This window comes from Oncorhynchus nerka, unplaced genomic scaffold (genome assembly GCF_034236695.1).
Source record: "Oncorhynchus nerka isolate Pitt River unplaced genomic scaffold, Oner_Uvic_2.0 unplaced_scaffold_2337, whole genome shotgun sequence".
Taxonomy (NCBI): Eukaryota; Metazoa; Chordata; class Actinopteri; order Salmoniformes; family Salmonidae; genus Oncorhynchus; species Oncorhynchus nerka.
This window is the reverse complement of record NW_027038959.1, coordinates 16,906-38,775: the sequence shown is the minus strand read 5'-3', so window position 1 is coordinate 38,775 and position 21,870 is coordinate 16,906. Positions and strand designations below refer to the sequence as shown.

At 40.7% G+C, this 21,870-nt stretch overlaps 1 protein-coding gene across 2 annotated transcripts; it reads left to right on the top strand.

The window, feature by feature from the left end:
- Positions 1-1,049: 1,049 nt before the first annotated feature.
- Positions 1,050-20,733, top strand: LOC135567228 (zinc finger protein 624-like). Of its 2 annotated transcripts, none has more exons than XM_065014644.1 (3): positions 1,050-1,135; positions 3,974-4,218; positions 16,575-20,733. In XM_065014644.1, the coding sequence occupies exons 1-3, from the start codon at positions 1,122-1,124 to the stop codon at positions 18,287-18,289; spliced, it is 1,974 nt and encodes a 657-aa protein (XP_064870716.1). In that variant the 5' UTR covers positions 1,050-1,121; the 3' UTR covers positions 18,290-20,733. The 2 variants fall into 2 exon arrangements, with proteins under 2 accessions (XP_064870716.1, XP_064870717.1); XM_065014645.1 differs by lacking the exon at positions 1,050-1,135 and adding an exon at positions 1,149-1,739.
- Positions 20,734-21,870: the final 1,137 nt, after the last annotated feature.

The following is a 21,870-nucleotide window of genomic DNA, read 5'->3' as shown; positions in this document are numbered from 1 at the left end:
TGAAGGATACCGATAGTAAATATTAATTGTTCGTGCGGCTGAAAGTTTTTTGGGAGTTCAGGAATTCATATTGAAAGCATTGCAGGCAGTGGTGTAAAAAGTACCCAAATGTCATATGAGTTAAAGTAAAAATACTTGAGTCAAGGAAAAGGTGAAAGCCACCCAGTATAATTCTACTTGAGTAAAAGTTTAACATATACATAAGTATCAAAAGTATATGTAATTGCTAAAATATACCTAAGTCTCAAAGGTAAAAGTATAAATAATTTCAAATTCATTATATTAAGCGAAATAGACAGCACGCTTTTCTTGTAGTTTAAATGTACGGATAGTCAGGGGTACACTCCAACACTCAGACATAGCCTGCGTTCCTAAATTCGCTCTGGCTATATACTCCAATTTCAGAGCACTCTCGTCTGAGTGCCAGAGGGAAGAATAATTGATGTCGGTGTCAGTAAACGTCGGCAAAAAAACGTAATTAAATTGTTGCCTGTAGCACAGTTAATGTCACCAATGCTCTGGATAACATGAGCACAGCCTAACCAGCTCTACTAAGGCGAGTAAAAGGGTCAGAGTTCTCTCATTTGTACTGAAAGCAGCTAGCAAGCTAGTCAATGTTAACCAGTTATCTTGGATGCTTGACTGCCGTTGTGAGGTCAGAACGCTTGAATCAACCCTCCTCCTCCGCCAGAGCGTCCAGTGTGGCTCTGAACGCTCCGAGAGCGATACGAACTGACAATCGCTCAAGCGATTTTCCCTGACACCCAAAAATACTTAAAATATTTGTACTTGTGTACTTTACATCACTGATTGCAGGGAATACTGTTTGAAGATGTTCCTCCCTACGAGGCCCATGAGACTGTGTAGGGGTGTGATTTGAATAGGACTGTGACTGAACGAGTGGGATGTTGTTATTTATCTATTTAGGAAAGGAAATTTATTTTCTTCTACAGTTTACTAACCTTACAGTAGGTGGCGGCAGACAGGTTATATTCCTGTAAATGTCAGTATATCAGAGAAGAAGATGACGCTGTCGGCACTGTCGTAGTGGGGAACAGGAAGTTCCGGGCCGAAACGACAGAACTGTGCTGTTGTGTCGATAGTGGTTGTGTCCGTTTCAAATGTATCATTGTAGGTATGTAATAGCATGTTTAAACTTTCTAATGTCGAGAGAATATATAACACGCTAGGTAACAAATCCGTCAATGTATTATCACGTTTGGTAAAGGTTTTAACTATGTGTTATTTTGGGGTGAAACCGAGTGAGTGAAGAACGTGTTAAAACATTTTTTTTACAAGTCACATAACTAGACTTTGGGTTTATCTGAGTGTATGTACATAATTTAGTCAAAGTCATTTCATAAAGATTCCATTTATTTAAGTTCGTTTTTACATGTTATTGGTTTTGTGTAAAATGTTTGAGAGCTGGTAAATAAGCCTCGTCCGAACCACCCTGTTCTCGCGAGTTTACATAATCTGTTTCGTTAATGAAAACTCGCGAGATCAGGATGGTTCGGACGAGGCAAGTCAAATGGCGGGAACGATTTCGGTGGTCTTTCTATGAGTTTATTCGTGGTGAAATGGCGACATGAGGCTGTGTGATAGTGTCAAAATAGAGGGAAGCTAACTGAAGTTAACCTTCACCATTTGGAGAGAGAGGCCAACTGCATGGAATGGCGTCGATTAATGCAATGAATAGGAGCACGTGTCAAACTCATTGCATGGAGGACCAAGTGTCTGTGAGTAATAATGTGTTAGAGTGGAAAGTTGGGATGGTGTTTGAGGAGACCACAGGGCCTTATTTACACCCTGATTAACCAAGGCCATAAAAAGAGGTGAAGTTAAACTGGGATGCAGCCGTGTAAATGAGAAGGTGTTCTGAACTAGCCTACCTGGTTAAATAAAGGTTTAGTAAAACATTGAAAGTGGTAGATTGTTAATATCTTGTGCTAGTCAGGTTCAGCAAGGGAAGATTCTTCAATTGGAAAATCGTAATGGGACAAAGCTCAGAAGCCATGACCCAGGAGCTGATGCTACATTGAAGGGAGTAATACTCTCTGAGGTCCAAATATCTATGTCCATGGATGATATTGTTAAAGACCATGTGAAGGAAGACAGAGTGGTTGAAGCCTAAAGGTTGATCAGTAGGAAAGAGGGTTAAATAAGTGATTTTGACCCAGCCTGATCAATCAACTAATCAAATGTATTTATAAAGCCCTTCTTACATAAGCTGATGTCACAAAGTGCTGTCCAGAAACGTAGCCGAAAACCCCAAACAGCAAGCAATGCAGGTGTAGAAGCACAGTGGCTAGGAAAAACTCCCTAGAAAGGCCAGAACCTAGGAAGAAACCTAGAGAGGAACCAGGCTATGAGGGGTGGCCAGTCCTCTTCTGGCTGTGCTGGGTGGAGATGTTCATAGATGGTCAAATTATAATGGTGGTTGTCGAGGATGCAACAGGTCAGCACCTCAGGAGTAAATGTCAGTTGGCTTTTCATTGCCGATCATTGAGAGTTTCTCTTCTGCTCCTGCTGTCTCTAGAGAGTTGGAAACAGCAGGTCTGGGACAGGTAGCACGTCTGGTGAACAGGTCAGGGTTCCATGACAGCAGGCAGAACAGTTGAAACTGGATCAGCAACGGTGAATCATCACAGTGTTTTTAAATGCCAAAGAATGGGACATGTAGCTGTTGACAGATGGAGCTTCCATGGTTGGTCCTGTAGTAAGAGGACCTACTGTCAGACTGATGGAGCTTCCATGGCTGGTCCCGTAGTAAGAGGACCTACTGTCAGACTGATGGATCTTCCATGGCTGGTCCCGTAATAAGAGGACCTACTGTCAGACTGATGGAGCTTCCATGGTTGGTCCTGTAGTAAGAGGACCTACTGTCAGAACTGGTCTTTCTACTAGTCCTGACATGGTTTAGAGGCCTATTCAGAAATCTTGTGCCCATAAATGTGCTGTGGCAAAGGATTCTGTAATAGTGAATACAATTTACTTCATAGCATTCATATGTAAGCTTATCAACAACTTGGATTGTGTAAAGCAGAAATACCAGGTTGAAAGTTTTCTTGTAAACTGCAGCAGAGTTGTTGGGGGTAACAGATGTTACTGTCGGTATGGTTTTTGATAAGCTGGGTACTCTGGGGGTGGATTGTCTCAGCATGATAAAGACCCCAATGTTTGCAAACACAGAAAGGGATCTATTGATATAGTTTATTGGGGGGTGTGGGAGGGTTTTGGGTAAGGGGAGGGTGTGGTAGAAGTTAATAGGGATTTCTTGGTTTATTTTCTTAGTACTGAATTAGACAGACATGGACCTTAAAGGTTTGTTTGTGGACCTCCATGATACCATAGGAGGTCTGCATCAACGGACTTCAGTGCAGGTAGTGCCTGATCAGAGAGAGAACATTTCAGTTGCTCTACAGTTTTGAAGCTGAATATAATGATTATCAGTTCTTTACATGTGTACTAATATTCAGACACATTCAGTTGTTTCTATATTTATCTATAATTCAAGGTTTTCACACGGGGCTTCAAGTAAATAAATATTAGTGCTTGAAAGTCCTTGAATTTTACTTGCCACTGTACGACCCCTGATAATTCTGAATATGGTGTGAATGGGAAATACAATTGCTTTTTGTGAGTGAAATAATACAGTGAAGACAAGGTTATTCAGGAAAATAGTACATAGTGCTGCCTGAAACATACTGCGATCTTGTACTGAATGGTTTATGAGTCATTTATGCATTTATGTGAATTCAGGAAATCTACTATAGATTAAGTGCACTTATGTTGTGATATTTAAAATGTGTACTTTGTGTCTAACGTGAATGAATGTTTTGTCAAGGATTAGCTACCTGATCTACTGAAATTAGATAATTGAACAAGAAAAAATAGAAAATATTTTTACAGAATAAAGTGCCAGAACTGTCAAGAAAATAACTTTTGTGTCCGTTTGTCTTTATTACTACAGACCGACTCAGATTAAGTCTGAGGCCAGTAACATCAACAGTGAGGACAAACTCAGCCTGCCTCCTTCCACACTGAGTAGAAACCTACAGTCACTGGGTCCTGATTGTGACAGTGGAGCCCAGTTTGCTCTGCAGGATCCAGAGATGGCATCAGTGAAGCTGGAAGACTGCAGTCAAACACTGGAGCTGAATGTCAACATTAAAGATGAAGAAGAGGAGGAGAAGATTAGGACAACTGTTAGTCACGGTAAGAGCTGGTTCTACCTATAAGTTATCTTCATATATTAGACCTCCATAAGTTATGACTTATTGCTAGGTTGAATTCTGTAATTCTGACATCACACATCCCTGAACAACTCAAGACTTCACAGCGAAGCAAAACATTTAAAAACTTGTCACGCCTGCCTTTGCCCACAGGATTGTGTCGGCACAGATCTGGAGACCGGTACCAAAACATTTCTGCAGCATTAAAGGTCCCAAGAACACAGAGGCCTCCATTATTCTTCAATGGAAGAAGTTTGTAACCACCAAGACTCTTCCGAGAGCTGTCCACCCGGCCAAACTGAGCAATCGGGGGAGAAGGGCCTTGGTCAGGGAGGTGGCCAAGAACCCTGATGGTCACTCTGACAGAGCTCCAGAGTTCCTCTATGGAGATGAGAGAATCTTCCAGAAGGACAATCATCTCGGCAGGACTCCACTAATCATGTCTTTATGGTAGAGTGCCCAGACGGAAGCCACTCCTCAGTAAAAGGCACATGACAGTCCACTTGGAATTTGCCAAAAGTCACCTAAAGGACTCTGACCATGAGAAACAAGATTCTCTGGTCTGATGAAACCAAGATTGAACTCTTTGGCCTGAATGCCAAGCATCATGTCTGGAGCAAACCTGGCCATGAGCTTGAGAGGATCTGCAGAGAAGAATGGGAGAAACTCCCCAAATACAATTGTGCCAAGCTTGTAGCTTCATACCCAACAAGACTCAAGGCTGTAATCGATGCCAAAGGTGCTTCAACTAACTATTGTGTAAAGGGTCTGAATTACATTTACATTACATTTAAGTCATTTAGCAGACGCTCTTATCCAGCGACTTACAAATTGGTGCATTCACCTTATGACATCCAGTGGAACAGTAGTGCATCTAAATCTTTTAAGGGGGGGGGGGAATACTTACATAAATTTTATATTTCATGTTATTTCTAAAAAAAACTGTTTTTGCCCATGTCATTATGGGTATTGTGTGTAGATTGATGAGAATTAGAATAAGACTGTAATGTAACAAAAAGCCAAGGGGTCTGAATACTTTTTGAATGCATTGTAGACGTTATTTCATGCTACTAAGACTTGTATGGATGACAACAGTATTGTCAGCATTTGTTTTATTCACTGGGCTATCTGGAGTGATCAGAATGTAGACTAAAGAAGTGAAGTAGACAAACTGCCAGTGTTTTGAAGTTCTATGAAATGAGTCTGTGTAGTTACTAATCCCCTTTGTCACGAGAATTTCTATCCCAATGTTCTAACTGAACTATTGTATAACTCCATCTGTATCCTAGAGGTTGTAAGGCTCTACGTTTTAATAAACAGAGTCCCAGCATACAAATGATCAGTTCTTTATTCAGAGAGCTCTGCCCTCTCAAGTTCAGAGCCCATCTTTTATACACACATCAGTCGAGAACCCCACCCCACTTTAGGATGGCTGTATTGTTCCACTGTACACTTACATTGTTTATCATATTCTGCAACATGTTTCATGATTTTCTGCAAGCCTAACAGTTTCTCCTCTCCGGGTGGGGACAGAATGTCCTGTAAGGAACACAGTGTTCTAATTATATCCTGCCAACGCTGCACATATTACCAACTTATAGTCTTATGTGTCTAATGGATTTCACACACAGTGAAAGATTAGTGGAATCTGTGTGGGTAGTTGGACAGGTCGGATGACTGACAGTGAAGGTGAACAGGTGGTCACGTGTCAGGTGACAGAGGAATGGATGAGACTGAGGCAGGAATTCCTTTAACCATAAAGTGGTATATTTACTGAGTAGTGTGGATTCATGGACGCACAGAACTTCTGGATCAGATGGACATAAGGAAGAGAAAGCAGCGAGATCAGGCGATGGCAATTTCCTCCTTTTATGGAGTTGAGATCTGTCTGACATTTCCACCTGACCTAATTAAAGCGACCCTGGCCTAGCTGAGTAAATGGCAATGAATTAAAGGATTATTCCACCAACTCCATGGGCCTTTTCTACACACAGTGATACATTTTCAGGGTGAAATATCTTAGTCATTACTTTAAACACAAATTCTACTATCACCCTTGTGATGTTGAGTGGAGGATGGTTTCGCTCATCATTTTCACCACTTTTGCATCTTATTAGTTTTTGACTCCTACCCAGTTTTAGAATATTTCGATTCCCCTTCCCATACAGCCTACTGAAATGAATACATACACTACCGTTGAAAAGTTTAGGGTCACTTAGAAATGTCCTTTTTTTGAAAGAAAAGTATGTTTTTTTGTCCATTAAAATAACATCAAATTGACCATTAATACAGTGTAGATGTTGTTAATGTTGTAAATGTATTATTACTATTGTAGCTGGAAACGGATGATTTTTTAAAATGGAATATCTACATAGGTGTACAGAGGCCCATTATCAGCAACCATCACTCCTATGATCCAAATGCATGTTGTGTTAGCTAATCCAAGTTTATGATTTTAAAGGGCTAATTGATCATTACAAAACCTTTTGCAATTATGTTAGCACAGCTGAAAACTGTGGTGCTGATAAAAGAAGCAATAAAACGGTCTTTTTAGACTAGTTGAGTATCTGGGTCATTTGTCGGTTCGATTACAGGCTCAAAATGGCCAGAAACAAAGACCTTTCTTCTGAAAGTCGTCAGTCTATTCTTGTTCTGAGAAATGAAGGCTATTCCATGTGAGAAATTTCCAAGAAACTGAAGATCTCGTGCAGTTCTGTGTCCTACTCCCTTCACAGAACAGTGCAAACTGGCTCTAACCAGAATAGAAAGAGGAGTGGGAGGCCCCGGTGCACAACTGGGCAAGAGGACAAGTATTTTAGAGTGTCTAGAAACAGACGTCTCACAAGTCCTCAACTGGCAGCTTCATTAACCAGTTGAAGCTATGGGGGCGCTATTTCATTATTGGATTAAAAAACGTTCCCGTTTTAAGCGCAATATTTTGTCACGAAAAGATGCTCGACTATGCATATAATTGGCAGCTTTGGAAAGAAAACACTCTGACGTTTTCAAAACTGCAAAGATATTATCTGTGAGTGCCACGGAACTCATGCTACAGGCGAAACCAAGATGAAACCTCAAACAAAAAAATGAGCAGAATTCTTGAGGCTCTGTTTTTCTATCGTCTCCTTATATGGCTGTGAATGTGCCATGAACGAGCTTATGCTCTCTGCCGTTCGTCCAAGATGTCTGCAGCATTGTGACGTATTTGTAGGCATATCATTGGAAGATTGGCCATAAGAGACTACATTTGCCAGGGGTCTGCCCCGTGTCCTTTGTCGAAATTGCTGCGTAATTCTCAGCTGCATGCATTTTCACATGGGATACAGAGGTGAAAGCACACTTCCACGAACGATATATCTTTGAAGAGATATGTAGAAAAACACATTGAGGATTGATTCTAAACAACGTTTGCCATGTTTCAGTCGATATTATGGAGTTATTTTGGAAAAAGTTTGGCGTTTTTATAACTGAATTTTCGGGGGTTTTTATTAGCCAAACATGACGCAGAAAACGGACCGATTTCTCCTGCACAAATAATCTTTCAGGAAAACTGAACATTTGCTATCTAACGGAGTCTCCTCATTGAAAACATCCAAAGTTCTTCAAAGGTAAATGATTTATTTGAATGTTTTTCTGGTTTTTGTGAAAATGTTGCCTGCTAATGCTAATGCTAAATGCTAATGCTAAATGCTAGTTTTGCTATGGTTGAGAAGCATATTTTTGAAAATCTGAGATGACAGTGTTGTTAATGAGAGCTAGCATATTGATTTCATTTCATTTGCGATTTTCATGAATAGTTAACGTTGCGTTATGGTAATGGGCTTGAGGCTGTAGTCACGATCCCGGATCCGGGTTGGCTCGACGCAAGAAGTTAAATAGTACCCGCAAAACACCAGTCTCAATGTCAACAGTGAAGAGGCGACTCCGGGATGCTGGCCTTCTAGACACTATTCTGGTTAGAGACTGTTTGCGCTGTTCTGTGAAGAGAATAGTCATTTACAATATTAACAATGTCTAGACTGTATTTCTGATCACTTTGATTCGACAAAAAATGTGCTATTCTTTCAAAAACATGGACATTTGTAACTTTAGAATTTATTCATTTATTTCACCACTAATCGTAGTGTATTTAAAAAAAAAAATGTTTAACCTTTATTTAACTTTCTTAGCATACTGGTTATTGTCCGGAATTTCCGATGACTGACGTGCCCAAAGTAAACTGCCCAGAAGCTAGGATATGCATATACTTGATAGCATTGGATAGAAAACACTCTGAAGTTTCTAAAACTGTAAAAATGTCTGTGGGTATAACAGAACTGATATGGCAGGAGAAAACCTTGAGTAAAATCCATCTGGAATTTTCATTTCTTGAGGTCAGTTTTTTTCAATGCTTGCCTATGGGATATTCAAATTGATAGGACCCAGATTGCAGTTCCTTTGGCTTCCACTAGATGTCAACAATCTTTAGAAAGGGTTTCATGCTTGTTTTTTGAAAAATGTGTATTTGTAGTTTTTCCAAGATGTCCCCCATTTCGAAAAGTAGTCATTGCGCGCATCAACGAGAGTGCGCTCTTCTTATTTATCTTTGCTATTGAACACACTATTCTCCATCTTAAATATTATTGTTTATTTACATATTAGAATACCTGAAGATTAATTAGAAACGTTGTTTGACTTTTTTGGACGATCTTTACCGGTAACCTTTAGGATTCGTTTGTGTGCATGTTGAACGAGTGACCTACTGAACCAAGCGCGCCATCTAAACTGATATTTTTGGGATATAATGAAGGACATTATCGAACAAAACGACCATTCATTGTGTAGCTGGGGCCCTTGGGATTGCAATCAGAGGAAGATCTTCAAAGGTAAGTGATTTTTTAAAATTGCTGTCTGTGATTTTGTGACACCTGTGCTGGTTGAAAAAGTATTTTGATGTGGGGAGCTGTCCTCAGATAATAGCATGGTATGCTTTCTCCGTAAAGCCTTTTTCTAATCTGACAACGCAGTTGGATTAACAAGAAGCTTTTAAATTATGTAAGACACTTCTATTTTCGTGAATTTTTAATATTCCGATTTTTCTATTTTGAATTTCGCGCTCTGCAATTTCACCGGATGTTGTCGTCAGTGTCCTGCTAGCGTTTGGATATAGGCAAGTCAGTTAAGAACAAATTCTTATTTTCAATGACTGCCTCGGAACATTGGGTTAACTGCCTTGTTCAGGGGCAGAACGACAGATTTTTACCTTGTCAGCTCGGGGATTCGATCTTGCAACCTTTCTGTTGCTCAAACCACTCTGCTCTGTCCCTCGGTATGGCCAGGAGAGGACTGGTCACCACTCTGAGCCTGGTTCCTCTCTCGGTTTCTTCCTGCTTTCTACAGAGTTTTTTTGTGGCCACTGTGCTTCTACATCTGCATTGCTTGCTCTTTGGGGATTTTAGGCTGGGTTTCTGTTAACCTCTCTGGGACCGTTTGGGACGCAAGCGTCCCACCTTTCAACTGCCAGTGAAACTGCAGGGTGCCAAATTCAAAACAACAGAAATCCCATAATTAATATTCCTCAAACATACAAGTATTTTACACCATTTTAAAGATACAATTGTCGTTAATCCAACCACAGTGTCCGATTTCAAAAACGCTTTTCGGCAAAAGCAGAAAATATCGTTATGTTAGGTCAGAGCCAAGTCACAGAAAGCATTCAGCCATTTTCCAACCAAAGAGTGGAGTCACAAAAAGCAGAGTTTCAAATCAAATCAAATCAAATTTTATTTGTCACATACACATGGTTAGCAGATGTTAATGCGAGTGTAGCGAAATGCTTGTGCTTCTAGTTCCGACAATGCAGTGATAACCAACGAGTAATCTAACTAACAATTCCAAAACTACTGTCTTATACACAGTGTAAGGGGATAAGGAATATGTACATAAGGATATATGAATGAGTGATGGTACAGAGCAGCATACAGTAGATGGTATCGAGTACAGTATATACATATGAGATGAGTATGTAGACAAAGTAAACAAAGTGGCATAGTTAACCTCTTACCTCTACCTGGGACGCTTGCGTCCCAACTAGAGCTCTGGAAATGCAAATGCGCTACGCTAAATGCTAATAGTATTAGTTAAAACTCAAAAGTTCATTAAAATACACATGCAGGGTATCAAATTAAAGCTACACTCGTTGTGAATCCAGGCAACAAGTCAGATTTTTAAAATGCTTTTCGGCGACAGCATGAGAAGCTATTATCTGATAGCATGCACCAATACACTACAACAGAAAAGCACAGCAGGGGACGTAAACAAAATAATTAGCATTTCGGCGTTACACAAACCGCACAATAAAATAGAAAACAGTCATTACCTTTCACCATCTTCTTTGTTGGCACTCCTAGATGTCCCATAAACACTATTGGGTCTTTATTTCGATTAAATCGGGCCATATAAAGCCAAGATATCGTTATATGTAGACTGTGTGATAAACGAAAAAAACAGCGATTTCACAACGTAACGTCATTTTTAAAATTCAAAAAGTAGACGATAAACTTTCACAAAACACTTCGAAATACGTTTGTAATGCTACTTTAGGTATTAGTAAACGTTAATAAGCGATAAAAATCATCCGTAGGCGATGTACATATCATTAGCTGTCGTCTTGGAAAAAATTTCAGGAGAGAGCTCTTCCGGAATGATCTGGGCGGAGACCGGAGGTACGTCGTGCCCCTCTTTCAGTTCAACCAAGAATCAAAGAGGATTAAATTCACAAGATACTCGACTGCATGTGGATGCTGTGGGAGTTGAATGCTCGGTCTTATCTAATTCGGCTCACTGTTAACAATTGCTGGAAGTGGCGCAAGGATATTTATTTCCATTTTCTGTGATCAGGTTTTCCTGCGCTTTCCGATGTAACGCACGTTATGTAATAGCCACAGTCGTGATTTAACCAGTTTTAAAAACGTCCGAGGGTTTCCTATACACACATTCTAACCATATGAACGTACTATATTCCTGGCATGAGTAGCAGGGCGCTGAAATGTTGCGCGATTTTTAACAAAATGTTCAAAAAAGTAGAGGGTAGGAGCAACTAGTTAAAGTGGCTAATGACATAAGAATGCAGTCGATGATCTAGAGTACAGTATATACATATGCATATGAGATGAATAATGTAGGGTAAGTAACATTATATAAGGTAGCATTGTTTAAAGTGGCTAGTGATATATTTACATCATTTCCCATCAATTCCCATTATTAAAGTGGCTGGAGTTGGGTCAGTGTCAATGACAGTGTGTTGGCAGCAGCCACTCAATGTTAGTGGTGGCTGTTTAACAGTCTGATGGCCTTGAGATAGAAGCTGTTTTTCAGTCTCTCGGTCCCAGCTTTGATGCACCTGTACTGACCTCGCCTTCTGGATGATAGCGGGGTGAACAGGCAGTGGTTCGGGTGGTTGATGTCCTTGATGATCTTTATGGCCTTCCTGTAACATCGGGTGGTGTAGGTGTCCTGGAGGGCAGGTAGTTTGCCCCCGGTGATGCGTTGTGCAGACCTCAGTACCCTCTGGAGAGCCTTACGGTTGAGGGCGGAGCAGTTGCCGTACCAGGCGGTGATACAGCCCGCCAGGATGCTCTCGATTGTGCTCCTGTAGAAGTTTGTGAGTGCTTTTGGTGACAAGCCGAATTTCTTCAGCCTCCTGAGGTTGAAGAGGCGCTGCTGCGCCTTCTTCACGACGCTGTCAGTGTGAGTGGACCAATTCAGTTTGTCTGTGATGTGTATGCCGAGGAACTTAAAACTTGCTACCCTCTCCACTACTGATCCATCGATGTGGATAGGGGGGTGTTCCCTCTGCTGTTTCCTGAAGTCCACAATCATCTCCTTAGTTTTGTTGACGTTGAGTGTGAGGTTATTTTCCTGACACCACACTCCGAGGGCCCTCACCTCCTCCCTGTAGGCCGTCTCGTCGTTGTTGGTAATCAAGCCTACCACTGTTGTGTCGTCCGCAAACTTGATGATTGAGTTGGAGGCGTGCATGGCCACGCAGTCGTGGGTGAACAGGGAGTACAGGAGAGGGCTCAGAACGCACCCTTGTGGGGCCCCCGTGTTGAGGATCAGCGGGAGGAGATGTTGTTGCCTACCCCCTCACCACCTGGGGCGGCCCGTCAGGAAGTCCAGTACCCAGTTGCACAGGGCGGGTCTCGAGCTTGATGACGAGCTTGGAGGGTACTATGGTGTTGAATGCCGAGCTGTAGTCGATGAACAGCATTCTCACATAGGTATTCCTCTTGTCCAGGTGGGTTAGGGCAGTGTGCAGTGTGGTTGAGATTGCATCGTCTGTGGACCTATTTGGGCGGTAAGCAAATTGGAGAGGGTCTAGGGTGTCAGGTAGGGTGGAGGTGATATGGTCCTTGACTAGTCTCTCAAAGCACTTCATGATGACGGAAGTGAGTGCTACGGGGCGGTAGTCGTTTAGCTCAGTTACCTTAGCTTTCTTGGGAACAGGAACAATGGTGGCCCTCTTGAAGCATGTGGGAACAGCAGACTGGTATAGGGATTGATTGAATATGTCCGTAAACACACCGGCCAGCTGGTCTGCGCATGCTCTGAGGGCGCGGCTGGGGATGCCGTCTGGGCCTGCAGCCTTGCGAGGGTTAACACGTTTAAATGTCTTACTCACCTCGGCTGCAGTGAAGGAGAGACCGCATGTTTTCGTTGCAGGCCGTGTCAGTGGCACTGTATTGTCCTCAAAGCGGGCAAAAAAGTTATTTGGTCTGCCTGGGAGCAAGACATCCTGGTCCGTGACTGGGCTGGGCTTACATAGAGCGTTACGTTCAGTAGTTCCAAAACATCCAGAGATTTTTGCAGAAAGCCACATCACATCAATTACAGAAATGCTCATAATAAATGTTGATGAAAATACAATAATTATGCACGGAATTATTGATACACTTCTCCTTAACCTGTTAAGACTCTAGGGGCAGTATTTCATTTTTGGATAAAAAGACGTGCCCGTTTTAAGCGCAATATTTTGTCACGAAAAGATGCTCGAATATGCTTGGAATTGATAGTTTTGGAAAGAAGACAGTCTTACGTTTCCAGAAATGCAAAGATTTTCACTGTGAGTCCCTTAGAACAAATGCTTCGGGCAAAACCAAGATGTATGACCGACCAGGAAATGCACAGGATTTCTGAGGCTACGTTTTCCATGATCGCCTTATATGGCTGTGAATGCGACAGGAATGAACGGACTCTTTCTCTTGTTTCCCCAAGGTCTTTGCAGCATTGTGACGTATTTGTAGGCATATCATTGGAAGATTGACCATAAGGGACTACATTTACCAGGTGTCCCGCTTGGTGTCTGCGTGGCAATCGGTGCGCAAAAGTCAGGTCCCGGTATTTTTCCATTCAAATCTCAGAACAAACCAGGCTACAAGGACGGTGCTTTCAATGGAGAGAAATATGACAAACCACCTTCAGGATTGATTCAAACAACGTTTTCCATGTTTCAGTCGATATTATGGAGTTAATTCGGAAAAAGTTCGACATGTAGGTGACTGAATTTTCGGTTAGTTTCGGTAGCCATATGCATAGTAACAAAGGGAACGATGTGTCCTACACAAGAATCTTTCAGGAAAAACTGGACATCTGCTATGTAACTGAGAGTCTCCTCATTGAAACATCTGAAGTTCTTCAAAGGTAAATTATTTTATTTGATTCCTTGGCTGGTTTTTGTGAATATGTTGCGTGCTAAATGCTAACGCTAATGCTAAGCTAGCTAACACCACTCTTACACAAATTAGTGATTTTCTCTGGTTCTAAAGCATATTTTGAAAATCTGAGACGACAGGATTGTTAAGAAAAGGATAAGCTTGAGAACAGGCATATTTATTTCGTTTCATTTGCGATTTTTAGAAATCGCTAACGTTGCGTTATGCTAATGAGCTTGAGGCTGTAGTTACGCTACCGCATACGGGTTTGGTCGGACTATGAGGTTAATGCAACCGCTGTGTCCGATTTCAAAAAAACTTTACCAGAAAAGCATAATCTGAGTACGGCGCTCAGACAACAAAATCAAGCCAAACAAATGTCTGCCATGTTGGAGTCGAGATGTCAGAAGAACATGATAAATATTCACTTACCTTTGATGATCTTCATCAGAATGCACTCCCAGGAATCCCAGGTCCACAATAAGTGCTTGTTCTGTTCGATAATGTACATCATTTATTTCAAGTACACGTTCGTTCAGTACACAATCTAAATCGACAATCTAAACAGTCCGTAGCAACATGTCAAACGATGTTTAGAATCAATCTTTAGGGCGTTTTTAACATAAATCTTCATTAATGTTCCAACCGGACAATTCCTTTGTCTGTACAAATGAAGTGGAACGTAGCTACCTTTCACGTGAGCGCGCCAGACCAAGGCTGTGGCACTCTGCCAGACCACTCACTCATAGAGCCCTTATGAGCCCCTCATTTAGAGTAGAATCCTCAAAACAGGTTCTAAATACTGTTGACATCTAGTGGAAGCCTTGGGAAGTTAAAAATAACTAACATCACACAGTATCTTCAATAGGAGCTGAGTTGAATAACTACAAACCTCAGATTTCCCACTTCCTGGTAGGATTTTTCTCAGGATTTTGCCTGCCAAATGAGTTCTGTTATACTCACAGACATCATTCAAACAGTTTTAGAAACTTCAGATTGTTTCCATCCAAATGTTCTATTTATATGCATGTTGTAAGTCGCTCTGGATAAGAGCGTCTGCTAAATGACTTAAATGTAAATGTAAATGTAATGTTCTAGCTTTTTCGGCTGAATAGCAGGCAGCTTAATTTGGGCATGTTTTTCATCCAAGCTACCCAATACTGCCCCCTACCCCAAAGAAGTTAACTTCACTAGGGTATAGGGCAGCATTTGGAATTTTGGATGAAAAGCGTGCCCAAATTAAACTGCCTGCTACTTGGGCCCATAAGCTAGGATATGCATATAATTAGTCGATTTGGATAGAAAACACTTAAAATAATGTCTGAGTATAACAGAACTGATATGGCAGGTGAAATCCAGAGGAAAATCCAACCAGGAAGTACTATTATTTTGAAAGGCTGTTTTTAAATTGAAAGCCTATCCACCATACAAAGACTTAGGACCCAGTGGAAATCTGTCTTCCTCAACATGTGACCAGTCTTTAGGCATTGTTTCAGATCTCTATGGCTTCCTCAACATGTGACCAGTCTTTAGGCATTGTTTCAGGCTTTTACTCTGAAAAATGAGGGAGATACACCGCTTTCAATGAGAGGACAGTGGAAATGTCCATCCATATGAGCCAGACACATGATCGAGAGCGCGCATTTCTTGACAAAGCTTTTGTCTGGTTGAAATATTATTGATTATTTATGACAAAAGCAACCTGAAGATTAATTTTAAACATCGTTTGAAATGTTTCTACCATCTTTTATTGTACTTTATGACTTTTCGAGAGTGCGCTTTGTGCCTTTGGATTTCTGAACTAAACGCACCAACAAAACGGAGGTGTTTGGACATAAAGATGAACTTTATCGAAGAAAACAAACATTTGTTGTCTAACATGAAGACCTGGGAGTGCCACCAGATGAAGATCATCAAAGGTAAGTGATTAATTTTAATGCTATTTCTGACTTTTGTGAAGCTCTCCTTGGTTGGAAAATGGCTGTATGGGTTTCTGTGTCTAGTCGCTGACCTAACATAATCTCAGTGTGCTTTCTCCGTAAAGCCTTTTTGAAATCTGACACAGCGTTTGCATTAAGGGGAAGTTTATCTGTATTCGTATGTTTACCACTTGTATCTTTTATCAATGTTTATGATGAGTATTTCTGATGTGGCTCTCTTTACTTTCATCGGATGTTTGTTTGAGACCATGCATTTCTGAACACAACACACCAATTTCAAATGGGGTGTTTGGACATAAAGATTAACTTTATCGAACAAAACACACATGTATTGTGTAACATGAAGTCCTGTGAGTGCCATCTGATGAAGATCATCAAAGGTTAGTGATTAATTTAATCGCTACTTCTGACTTTTATGAGACCTCTCCTTGGCTGGAAAATTACTGTATGGTTTTCTGTGACTAGGTGCTGACCTAACATAATCGTTTGGTGTGCTTTCGCCGTAAAGCCTATTTGAAATCGAACACTGTGGCTGGATTTACAAGAAGTTTATCTTTAAAATGGTGTAAAATAATTTTAATTATGGGATTTGAACCAGACAGGTTAAGCACTTTGTGACAACTACTGATGTAAAAAGGGCTTCATAAAATACATTTGATTAACATATATATCACACCAACTGACTGTTTTTTCTGATGTTCACACAGGATACCATGTTGAGACATTCTCCACATCCAGAGAGCAACAGCAGGAAGATCAGAGAGCTAAGAGGTCTCATCACTGCCCACATTGTGAAGAGACTTTCCCATTTCTATCAAAGCTAAAAATACACCTAAAAATACACACAGGAGAGAAGCCTTACTCCTGCTCTGACTGTGGAAAATGTTTTAAAACATTAGGTCATATAAAGGTTCACCAGAGAACACACACAGGAGAGATGCCTTATTCCTGCTCTGACTGTGGAAAACGTTTTAAAACATCAAATGAGCTAAAGGTTCATCAGAGATCACACACAGGAGAGAAGCCTTACGTCTGCTCTGACTGTGGGGCGAGTTTCTCTCAGCTGGGCAACTTAAAAACACACCAACGTATACACACAGGAGAGATGCCTTATTCCTGCTCTGACTGTGGAAAACGTTTTAAAACATCAAAAGAGCTAAAAGTTCACCAGAGAACACACACTGGAGAGAAGCCTTATTCTTGCTCTGACTGTGGAAAACGTTTTAAAACATCAAAAGAGCTAAAAGTTCACCAGAGAACACACACTGGAGAGAAGTCTTTCTTCTGCTCTGACTGTGGAAAATGCTTCAAAACATCAACTTATCTAAAAGTTCATCAGAGAACACACACAGTAGCGAAGCCTTATTCCTGCTCTGACTGTGGAAAATGTTTTCGAACATTATATGATATAAAAGTTCATCAGAGAATACACACAGGAGAGAAGCCTTATTCCTGCTCTGACTGTGGAAAACATTTTAAAACATCAAAAGAGGTAAAAGTTCATCAGCGAACACACACAGGAGAGAAGCCTTATTCCTGCTCTGACTGTGGGGCGAGTTTCTCTCAACTTTCCCATTTACAATCACATGAACGTGTACATACAGGGGAGAAGCCATACTCCTGCTCTGTCTGTGGAAAATGTTTTAAAAAATCAAATGGGCTAAAAGTTCATCAGAGAACACACACAGGAGAGAAGCCTTTCTTCTGCTCTGACTGTGGGGCGAGTTTCTCTCAACTTTCCCATTTACAATCACATGAACGTGTACATACAGGGGAGAAGCCATACTCCTGCTCTGTCTGTGGAAAATGTTTTAAAAAATCAAATGGGCTAAAAGTTCATCAGAGAACACACACAGGAGAGAAGCCTTTCTTCTGCTCTGACTGTGGGGCGAGTTTCTCTCAACTTTCCCATTTACAATCACATGAACGTATACATACAGGAGAGAAGCCTTTCTTCTGCTCTGACTGTGGGGCGAGTTTCTCTCAACTTTCCCATTTACAATCACACGAACGTATACATACAGGAGAGAAGCCTTTCTTCTGCTCTGACTGTGGGGCGAGTTTCTCTCAGCTGGGCACCTTAAAAACACACCAACGTATACACACAGGAGAGAAGCCTTATTCCTGCTCTGACTGTGGAAAATGTTTTAAAACATCAACTGAGCTAAAAGTTCACCAGAGAACACACACAGGAGAGAAGCCTGCTTACGTCTGCTCTGACTGTGGAACTAGTTTCTCGCAACTTTCCAACTTAAAATCACATGAACGTATACATACAGGGGAGAAGCATTACTCCTACTCTGACTGTGGAAAATGCTTCAAAACATCAACTGTGCTAACAGTTCATCAGAGGACAGACACAGGAGAGAAGCCTTATTCCTGCTCTGACTGTGTAAATGCTTCACAACATCAACTAAGCTAAAAGTTCATCGGAGAACACGTACAGGAGAAAAGCCTGCTTACGTCTGCTCTGACTGTGGAACTAGTTTCTCGCAACTTTCCAACTTAAAATCACATGAACGTATACATAAAGGGGAGAAGCCATACTCCTGCTCTGTTTGTGTAAAATGCTTCAAAACAGCAACCGAGCTAATAGTTCATCAGAGAACACACGCATGAGAGAAGCCTGCTTACGTCTGCTCTGACTTTTGGGTGAGTTTCTCTCACCATAGCAACTTAACACACCAATGTAGTCACACAGGAGAGAAGTCTTACTCCTGCTCTGTAGAAGGGTGGGCGTGTAACTCAAACTTCTAGCCAAAGGCTGCTGTGTTTAGAATCTCATCAAGGAGGACTGTAGCATTTTAGCTAATCAGCAACTACTTACTACTTTTTAGCTATTACTTAGCATGTTAGCATATCATACATATTACAAGTTCGTAACATATTGTATGAATAGCAATGCGTAAAATAACGTAAGAATTGTAATTCGTAACATACGATACATCCTAGAAGTCGTATTATACTGAACAATTTAAACACAACAATTTCAAAGATGTATAGTTTGTATAAGGAAATCAGTCATTTTAAATAAGAGGCCATAATCTATGGATTTCACATGACTGGGCAGGGGCTCCGCCATGGGTGGGACTTGGGAGGGCATAGGCCCACTTGGGAGCCAGGCCCATTCAATCGGCATGAGTTTTTCCCCACAAAAGGTCTTGATTACAGACAGAAATACTACTCAGCCCCCTCCCAGACAATCCTGCAGGCGAAGAGGTCCTGGGCTGCCGTGGTTACATGTGATCTGCAGTTGTGAGGCCGGTTGGATGTACTGCCAAATTCTTTAAAAGGACGTTAGAGGTGGCTTATGGTAGAGATATACATATTGAATTCTCTCCTGCAGTCATCATGCAATTGCACATTCCCTGAACTTGAGATATATGTGACATTGTGTTGTGTGGCCTTTTATTGTCCCCCAGCACAAGGTGCACTTGTGTAATGATAATGCTGTTTTATCAGCATCTTGATATGCCACACCTGTCAGGGGGATGGATTATCTTGACAAAGGCTGAAATGCTCACGAACAGGTATGTAAACAAAGTTGTGCACAACATTTGAGAGAAATTAGCTTTTTCTGCACATGGAACATTGCTGGAACGTTTTATTTCAGCTCATGAAACCAAAGCTTTACATGTTTAGTTTATATTTTAGTTCAGTTTATATCGGTATTGTAATGTAACCTAACATACTAAATGGAGTGGCACGGAAGTTTTTGTAATACATAATACGTTTTGCTCTGAGACCAAGTTGTCCCTCTGCAGTATTCTGTGGGAAGGAGCTAGTAGACACTTCTTTAAAAAACACATTTTTGGAACCTTTATTTAACTAGGCAAGTCTGTTAAGAACAAATTCTTATTTACAATGATGGCCTAGGAACAGTGGGTTAACTGCCTTGTTCAGAGGCAGAACAACAGATTTTTACCTTGTCAGCTCGGGGACCTTTTGGTTACTGGCCCAACGCTCCAACCACAAGTCTACCTTCCGCCCCTAACATGTATCAGATAGAGATGGTGTGATGATCACTTTTCACCACTAGTTTGGGGGGATTATTTTACAACTTTATTTAATGATACACAGTTTATGAAATTAATCCATGTGTTTATTAATTGTCTTTCAAACTAGATGAGTTATTTTAGTTACTGATCATGAATGTGTTTGGATAACTGCATTGAAGCAAACTTTATTGATCTGCCAATGAAAAATAAAGTTACATGAATATGTACTGGTCAACCTCTTCTTCTCTTTAGTATTCAGTTCTTCATATTAGATCTGACAGTATGAATGGTTCTTATGGTTGTATTCAGTTCTTCATATTAGATCTGACAGTATGAATGGTTCTTATGGTTGTGTTCAGTTCTTCATATTAGATCTGACAGTATGAATGGTTATTATGGTTGAAAAGTACATTCATCTTTAGATAGCCATGTGAGTGTTGGAGGAAATTATAGTTGAAATGATTAATTATGTATACATTTATTTAAGAACCATTTATTTTAATACTATTATGTTATGGTATGAAATGTATGGGTTCTTGGTTAAGCTGTTACTGAAAATATAAGTAAAACAAATGAATTGTCTGTACCTTGCGGGAAAGGGAGAAGGAGGGCATATATCTTTTCTGACAGATAAGAATGGTCTTTGATGTTCCATTAGTGGAGGAGAAGATGTCTTTTAGACAGATTGGAATGTTTGTTTTATGAGGGGAGTAGAAGAAGATATCCAGACCTGAAGACACTGCGCTATTGTGTGGATCGGAGAGGGTGTGAGAAGCTGATGTCATTTTATGTTGTCTCTTTAAAATGTAAGGTTCTTTGTATTTTTGGTCAGTACTCTCTTGAAATAAACGCTGTTACCTGAGTTTAAGACTGGGGCTCTGTCCATTCCTATAATAATAATATGGGTGTTACGATCCCATAAAATGCATTGACGGAGTACTTAATTCTGATTGGGAAATAATACAGAGGAATTTAGAATTCCACTAACAGTGAGACAACCACATATCACAGTAAATACATTTCTCCTCAATTAGTCAGTGTAAGTAGGACAAGTGTCACATCATTAATATTACTTGTATTTTGGGGGGTACTCTTTAAAGATGTAGGATTTCAGACGTTTTCGGGCAGATGGGCAGGGACTCTGCTGTTGTTATTAAAGCCGCATACAGACATGGTCTCTCTTTTTGTTTTCTTAAGTAAGGCAGCTCCAAAATGCAGGTGTTTCAGCCAGCTCAGTGCTTTCTGTGGAGGTGGGGCAATCCCGCAGAAAATACGGACATTTGCGCCGTGATTGGCTTAGTGTCCTGTCATTCATGGGAACAAGACGTCACTGCCAAGTCTAAGGGTAGAATTTGAAAATTCAAGCCCCTTGGGTGCTGCCATAGTTACATTAGAAGTGCCCATCCAAGAAAGCTCAAGGTCATTGTCCAGGGATAAAATGATATAAAATCATGTGATATCTACAGTCGCTTTGATTGGACTGATCATGTCAACATCATACTTTCAAAATTTGAGCTAGCAGTCATCATCATGAATCAAGTCGACAATCTACTGGCAAATCCTTTTTAATGTTTGTCATATAAAGATAAATAATGAGAAATTAGAGATAAAACGTATCAGTGCTCATCGGCCTTTGGACATAAACATTACACAACAAGTTGGAAATTTCAAATTCAATGAGTGGTTTGTCAAGGAATCAGTGGCTAACTGCAAGCATTGCAAATCAATCATTAGCCTGATATTCAGTGGAGTGGCTGTGTGGTCCCAAGTCTAAGATTAAGGGGCTCTTTTCCTAGTTTAAAATTGTAAACATTTCAACATTGGCCATGCTGTCGATGAAGCTTGATTTGTGCCGTGTTCAAAACAACTTAACTCCGTACTTCAAAATCTGACTGGAGTGAGTTCAATTCAACTGAGAACTCAGGGAAAAACAAGCCACGACTGAGAAAATACGTTTTGATACGCCAATTTTTTTTATTTTATTTTACCTTTATTTAACTAGGCA

Excerpts from the sequence above, each read along its gene's own strand:
- LOC135567228 (XM_065014644.1), top strand. Across the intron at positions 4,219-16,574 it reads TAGGACAACTGTTAGTCACG|GATACCATGTTGAGACATTC; the intron begins GTAAGAGCTGGT and ends ATGTTCACACAG.